General features: G+C 53.9%; 1 protein-coding gene across 1 annotated transcript; it reads left to right on the top strand.

Moving 5' to 3' along the window:
* Positions 1-3242: 3242 nt before the first annotated feature.
* Positions 3243-4364, top strand: LOC149808650 (uncharacterized). The gene has a single exon (XM_089995207.1). The coding sequence runs from the start codon at positions 3243-3245 to the stop codon at positions 4362-4364; it is 1122 nt and encodes a 373-aa protein (XP_089851333.1).
* Positions 4365-7437: the final 3073 nt, after the last annotated feature.

Genomic DNA, 7437 nt, shown 5'->3' with positions numbered 1-7437 from the left:
TAAGAACTGCTGAAGCACCTAATGATATCGTGCACCTCGGAAACGTATGCTGCTTCATATTGTACACAAGTCTGAGCGAGCGTGCTACTAACGGCAGTTGAGTCAAGGCGTCAAGGTGTGTCTCTTTGGTCAATGGGACACGAATGCCTGTTTATTCTACGGTGCAAGCTCCCACCCTTTTACAAAGCCCCTCTCGATGCATGATAATCTTGAAGATAATATCCTGTTTCTGCCTTTCTGTTTTAGTACGTCAGGCACCTGTCAACAAACAGGACTTAGCCAGCCCTGCTTGCAGCGTGTTGACGGTGCTTGACTTTGAGTTTCTGAACGTTGCCTGACACTTTTAATGCAGCTTTTCACAGCCGTGGTATGTTACCTTTTGTCCGTATTGCTTTGCAGACACAGGACATCAACCGACGTAGCATGACGCTGCAACTCTGATATATGGTGTCCAGGACGCTCGTGCTGCAGGCTTCGGATTACTAACTGAGTGCAAAGTATTGTTGCATGTTTTGCTTCACGACAATTGTTTCGTCTGCCCAAAATGAAAGTATGTCATGTGTCGTTTTAGTTTGTACATGACGCTGAAGTTGAACACATCGCTTTAGCATGTACCATACTTCTACCAAAGGTGAAGAAGAGGACGCAGCATAGGATTTTGAATGCTCCATCAATAGAAAAAGGGCTGTAGTGATGAAGTAGTTTCTGGGCTCGTGCTTGCAAGGATTGAACCATATGCTGTTAACTGTGTGCGCGTGCGTGTAACTACGCGAAACGCGCTGATGTTTCGAGCCTTGAAAAGGGCCACAATCGTATCGCATGCATATCCATGTTCGACCCTCCGTTCATATTCACGGTGCCATGCCCTCGTTTGTATGACTTGACGTTACTGCCAGCTGCGCGGGTGACCTGCGTCATCACTCCACAGCACGTCGCGGTGCTCATCGGAAAGTCAGGCACGGTCGCACGTAGTCTACATGTATGAACGATGACAGCATGTGAATCGAATCATTTTTGTCTTCTAAGCAGCATGTCTATGTTGCTAAGCGGTCACATTCAGTTACTTGTGTTGTTGACCAGCAATGGTTGCTCGAAGCTACGGGGTATGCACTCGGTTCATGGACCGTTCAATTCCGTTTTTGCTCTGGTATTCAACTCAGCTCCTCAGCGGCCTTCGCTGGAGTTGGAGGTTGGACGGCCCTTTGCACAAGGGCTGGCCACTTTGATGCATGATGCATTGCATACACTGGCATTGTCACAGCTCTACAAGTTTTGCAGACCTGATGTACAACGCCCCAGCTAAAAAAGGCATCTGGAATGATGCGTGCGATAAGTCACCTTGAAACGTATATCGGCTACAAGGTGGATTGATTGCCTGAAGGGATATGGCTGCATTGGGGAAGCGTTCACACTGAAGTATCTGACTAGGAATGTACCACGCACTCATTGGTATCTCGACCACATCGAAGGCGGTGGTATGGTTGCTGAGTGAGTCAGCTTCCCTGCAGGTAGGTGCCATGAAGGCAACAATGTTGACGCAGCTCGTGCTGGTGCTGGCCAGTGCTGGCGCGATCTCTGCAGCCTCCTCCATCGGCCGTAGCCTCCAACAAACGACATGCTCCGTCACGGGCACCACTGTTTGCAACGCCGTCAAATCGGCGCCTTGCTTAAACACTCAAAAGGTGCTGAACCCGGATGGAAAGACGTACACCCTCAAGAACTGCCTGACAACCTCCACCCCCCTGACCTACGCATACCTCTTCAACTGCAACAAAACCAAACCCGTCTGCCAAACACCACGTGCTGAAAACATTGCGGCCGGCGATGTCATCGGTGTGGTTGAGATTCCTTCAAACAAGTGCAAGCTCCGGGTGTGCGTCCTGGGCGCCAGCAGCTCCTTGTACCGCACTTCTCCCTTGGCCCCAACGTTAACGTCGGCAACTTGCAACTGGGACCCGGTTACAGAATCCTGCAGCACCTGCCAATGGAGCACGATGGTGCGTTATCTTGCTGCAACTCAAAACTGATCGATTTATGTGATTTATGCTCGTATTTGACCTGGTTAAAAGATGCTCTTCACAACGAATATCCTGCGACTATGCTGATGCACATGAATTCGACACACCATCGCCGTACTGCTGGTGATAAGCCTTCGCTACTAGTTCCCGATCAGTAAGGCTCAAAGTGCTGTCTGACGGTTACAACAATAGTGAGTTGGCGTACTTGCGATCCCGGAGAGTCGAACCCCGATACTTCAGCAGCTCTCAGAGTCCAATGATCGCTGGGAAGGTGTTTGTGTGTGTAGTTAAGGGTGTCTCTTGAACATGGAATGCGATCATTCAATGCTGTTCAACCCCAGTTGACATCAATGAGCAGTGCTGGGACATCACAGGAGTAGCCCCCGATGGTTATCGGGACCAAACATTGTCCCTGTGTGGTCTCAGTCTAACATAAATCTTGCTGCAGCTTACCAAGCCGGAGGGAACCGTGTGCTCCATTATCAGCCTCACCAAGGACGCCTCGTGCAGCGTCGGTACATGCACAGCCGCCGGCACTTGCCAGACGACCCAGAACAACGGCATTGCGTGCAACAGGGACGTTTACCAGTGCCCGCCGTCCACCTGCACAAATATGGGCATTTGCACCCGTGCGTTCCACCCTCAACTTGGGTTTCAGGCATAGTACTGTACATGGGCATTGTACTGCTGTCACAGGAGTGCCTGCCTGAGTTAAGCAGTCTTGACTAATATGATTCATATATTCTGTGTGCTGTGTTTCTTGGGTGTTTTCATGCCGTCTGAAGAGAGCCTTCGGCAAGCTCAAAACCGGTCACGGCAGCCGATGTAGTGTCATCTGAAAAACACCCCCCCCAATTCTACATGACGTGTGTACGTGGCAGAGCAAGTCCAGCCGATTGTATCGGGCTGGTCATGGTGCCATCAAAGATTGCATCTTTTCTGGGTTTGGAAAGGCCTGATGTGACGTTGCGTGTGCAAGACCAGTATCGTGCCGCATCGTCTGCCCAGGCTGGGTCATCGGCCGGGTGTTTGACGCATGGGCACCTCCATGTGCGGTGACGTTGTCAAACGCGAGTCCCTCGACGATATGTACTGACATGCTTTCCTTTCGCAGGTGTTTGCTTTGGAAAGGCTGAGGGAGACGCTTGCTCCATCTTGTCTGGAACGGGAACGTGCACTGCCCCTGACCCATTGACAGGAGCGGGCGACTGCGTGGTTACTGCTATGGCGGAGCAAGGAACTCTACTCGGTACACCGATCACTGCCCCCGACGTGCCCCCAGGTGCCTATGTCACATCCCTCTCCAAGGACGGCAGCACACTTGCCATCGGCCAGGCAACTGTCGAGGGTGGCCGGACACAGATCTTTCAGCGCAACTCACTCAACGTCTGGAGGCTGGAATACACCATCGCCGAGCCCGACACTGTTGCCGGCAGCCAGGGTTATGCCGTGGCTCTCTCGTGGCCCGGAAACATGGTTGCTGTCGGTTCGCCTTTCGAGGGTGCTGGTGTGGTCCGCGTCTACAACCGAACCGTCACTCCCGGCGCTGAAGTCACCTGGGACCTCGTTGCGACCCTGACGGGCCCCACCACCGACGGTGCTCGCCTCGGATACTCCGTGTCCCTCTCCGCCCGTGCTCTGCGCATGGTTGTTGGAGCTCCCGGAGACACCAGCACCGGTGCCGCGTGGGTGTGGAAACGTTCCCTAGTCACCGGTAAGTGGATGACGTTCACCCCTCAGAAGGTGCTCCCCAGCGGCGCAGTTGGCGCAGCTGGGTTCGGCACTTCCGTCAGCATGTCTGGGAATGCTCGTGTTGTTGCCGTGGGAGGGCCTTCAGACAGCGCGTCCGTCGGTGCCGTGTGGGTCTTCCGTTACGCGACGAGCGTCTTCTCCCAGGAGGCGAAGCTCGTCAGCGCCGATGCTGTTGCTGGAGACGAACTGGGCGCTTCTGTGCGGCTGTCAGCCAAGGGTAACACGCTTGCCTTTGGTGCTCTGAGCAAACCCGGTGCCTACGTGTTCGCCTACACCACCGCTGATGGCTGGGCACAGGAGGCAAAGCTCCCATCCATCTCCCCTGCATCCACGTCCATCACAGCCTTTGGCGGCGCCATCATTGTCGGAGACCAGGGTCAGGGCAGCTTCGGAGGCGCTAAAATTTACAAGCGTGCCGATGACAAAACCTGGTCCCAGTTCGGCTTTGACCTTGTAGGGAGTAACGAAAACACTCCCGAGGTTTCCGGCAAGGGTGTCTCTGTGGCAATCTCCCCCGATGGCATCACCACAGCGATCGGAGCCAATGGTGGTGGCTGGGCATTCAAGTACGGCCCGGTGCCCCAGAAGTGCTAATTGGCGCTCCATTGCCCTTCACGCTTTCGATGAGGGAGTTGATCCAATAAAGGGAGAGCATGGCAATGTGGCCTGCCCTCAGCGACTCCTTGGGCTGTTACTGTGGCCATTTTTTGCGACTGGCGTCCCTAGCACGTCTTGATTTTTAGAACACCTAATCATAGTGACGAACATTTCTCTCTGCTGTCAGCACCTTGCCTTTGCTTTTAGTATCGTGGCATTGTCCGCCTGATGCCTCATATCGTCAGCGCCAGCAAGTGCTTTGGACTCACTGCATTGCTTGATTGGCAGCCTAATTTATGAGAGAGACTGTATGCACGAATTAACACTTCCTTGCAACTTGATTTGCCCAGTCTTCATGACAAGAGCGCTGAACTGATGATGATGTATCTTTTCTGTATCTCTTCGAATGTGCCGTCGTCGTTTCTTGTTGTCTATTTCTTGCCATTATCTATGCAATGTAATGATGTATCTTTTAACAACACTACCGCATTCGCATGACATTGCAATTGCTCCAGAACAACTACTTGGAATCAATGCTACCATGACCATCACCCAAGGCAAGTTCGCCTGACTGGCCGTTGTATATGAGACTCTTGAAGTGCTGGACTCGTGACAAGTAGGATTCATGTATGTTCCCGGACAATATTCAGTTGATGATTACGTCCCAAAACTTCACATTTGCCCATTGCGACGCGTTGCCAGTATGAATGTGCAAGCAGCTAGGTTGAGCGAAATGCCTCAGCATGACGCGTGACTAACCAAGGGTCAGATGTACTATGGGGCGGTGCCTGAACTAGGCTTGTAATATCAAATCAAAGGTTGTCATCACAGATCGTGTACAGAAACTTGGTGTTGTTTCTGTACACGATCTGTGATGACAACCTTTGATTTGATATTACAACACCAACAAACCGGTGGCCGCGTCGTTTGTTCGCGATGCCGCAGAGGTTGCCGGATCCGCGGCAGCGAAGGCGGAGCTGCGGAAGCAACGAGCCTTCGAGGAGTTTGGGGAGGGCTCCGCTTACGACTTCATCCCACTCGCCGTGGAGTCGTTTGGCCGCATGGGCTCCGCCGCCTCGCGCTTCCTTTCGGAGCTTGGCGACTTGGCGGCAAGGGGGGGGAATCGGGTGTCCAAGGCTGCCTTCGTACGTGGCGTCCGTCGGGAGCTGTGCTTTGTGCAAGGGCAACGCGCGCATGTACTACAAGCCCCTCTCTCGTATCGCCGTGAACGTCGGCTCGGACTTCCATGCAGGGTGTGCTGCACCGCAGGAAGATCCCGGCGTGGCTTAGGTTGCTGGTTTTCTAGTGTGTTTTGTCTTTGTTTGTGTCATTCTTTTCAGTGTTAGTTTCTGTGTTTTTTCCTGTGCCAGTCCTGTCGCCAGTAACAACACACCAACAAACGGTCACTTGCCGCCAAGTTTACATAGAGGAGATTAAGTTGAGGTTCAGGTGCGTATGTGCTTGTACCGGTGTTCTCGTTTATAGATTGTCTGCGATTTATGATCCCGTGACTCATCTGTGATGCGCCTGCTTGCCCTTCTAGCATGCGTGCTTGGATTGCATGCTCGCCCTCATAGCGGAACTCGCGAGGCTTGCCTCAGGTTTTTTATTTCGAGCTACTGCTTAGCTCGAAACACATCCTCCTTCGCGGTTCGCCGTGGCTCCCTCCTCGTAGGTGTTGTTATTCCAGTTGATTGCCCGCATCAGGTGTGTGCTTAGCAACTAACTTCGAGCGATCCGTTGGTTCGGCTGCGTCTCACGTCAGTCGACTAGTATCTGATCTTTTCTTTGATTTTCTTCTTCATATTGTCTTCGACTCTGATTAGTTGTTCTCTATCTCAACCGGTCGGTTGAATGGTTCTGCAAGTGGAGCAAAACGAAGGCTTTGCGCAGCAACTCAAAGTACTCCAGGTTGTTCTGGCTGCAAACCAGGATCTGTCGCAGCGGCACGCCGCGCAGCTGCAGCTCAAGTCAGATCCGCAGCTGCGGTACGAGCAACAGCAACAGCCTTTTGTCAGGGCTTCGAAGCCTGGGATGCCGTCCGCCAGCCATCTCACCGCGACAACCCAGTTTCCGACCCTGTCACATTTTCCGCTCCTATTCTCGTCCCAGCATTCATTCGCCGCCGTGTACTGCTTTCCGATCGTCCACGTGGGTGTAATCTGCTCCCGCTTCGTCACAGCGAGAGGATTGCCCTGGACCGGCGGGTGCCCTTCCCCTCACAACTCCATTCCCGACGTCACCCCGTCTCATTCCCATCCCATCCCACGTTTTCTCCTTGAATGGTCGGCAGAACCGCAGTTGCTCACGGGTCTTCCGCGGTGCCACCCGATGCGGCGGGGGACTGGGACGCTCTGGTGTCGCGCCTTCTCCTGGTTGGGGGTCTCGAGTATGCGCTGGACGAGCGCTTCATGTCTCGCGCCTTCCTCGTTCCCAAAAAGAACGGCGGCTGGCGGCTGGTGGACCTGAGGTGGCTCAACTCGCACTGCATGAAGCAATCAGTGCAGTACGAGACGCTCAAGTCCCTTCGCCGCTTCGCGATGCGCAACGCGTGGATGGTGAGCTTCGATCTGCAGGACGGGTATTACCATCTTGCCATCAAGGATGAGGATCGTAAATACTTCACGTTCTGTGTGAACGGTGAGTGCTATCGCTGCGTCGGCTTGCCATTTGGTTGGACGGCCAGCCCGCGCATTTTCACGAAGCTCATTCGACCGGTTGTGCAAGCGCTGCGCAACATGTCGACGCCGACACCAGCCGACGGCTGGAGAGCGCACCGCAAAAAGCGCCGCCGCCACATTCTGCGCGTCCTCCCCTACCTTGACGACTTTCTGCTCGTCGCACACAGCCCAGAGGCGGCAACAAGTGCTGCCTTCGCGGCAAATCAGTTGTTGTCCGGCTTGGGGCTCTGTTGGAACGACAGCAAGTGCGTGTGGGTGCCAACGCAATGCCTGGTGCACTTGGGACTGGAGGTGGATACACGCAGGGGAGTGTTTCGCGTGGACGAGCGTCGTCGCAATGCCACTTGCAACGCGGCTCGCAACCTGCTGTGCCGTGCGTCGGAGTGGGC

This window comes from Nuphar pumila, unplaced genomic scaffold, assembly GCF_984573655.1.
Source record: "Nuphar pumila unplaced genomic scaffold, dmNupPumi1.hap1.1 HAP1_SCAFFOLD_2516, whole genome shotgun sequence".
NCBI classification, from domain to species: Eukaryota; Viridiplantae; Streptophyta; class Magnoliopsida; order Nymphaeales; family Nymphaeaceae; genus Nuphar; species Nuphar pumila.
The sequence above is the reverse complement of the archived record's forward strand: the minus strand, read 5'-3'. Positions and strand labels throughout refer to the sequence as shown.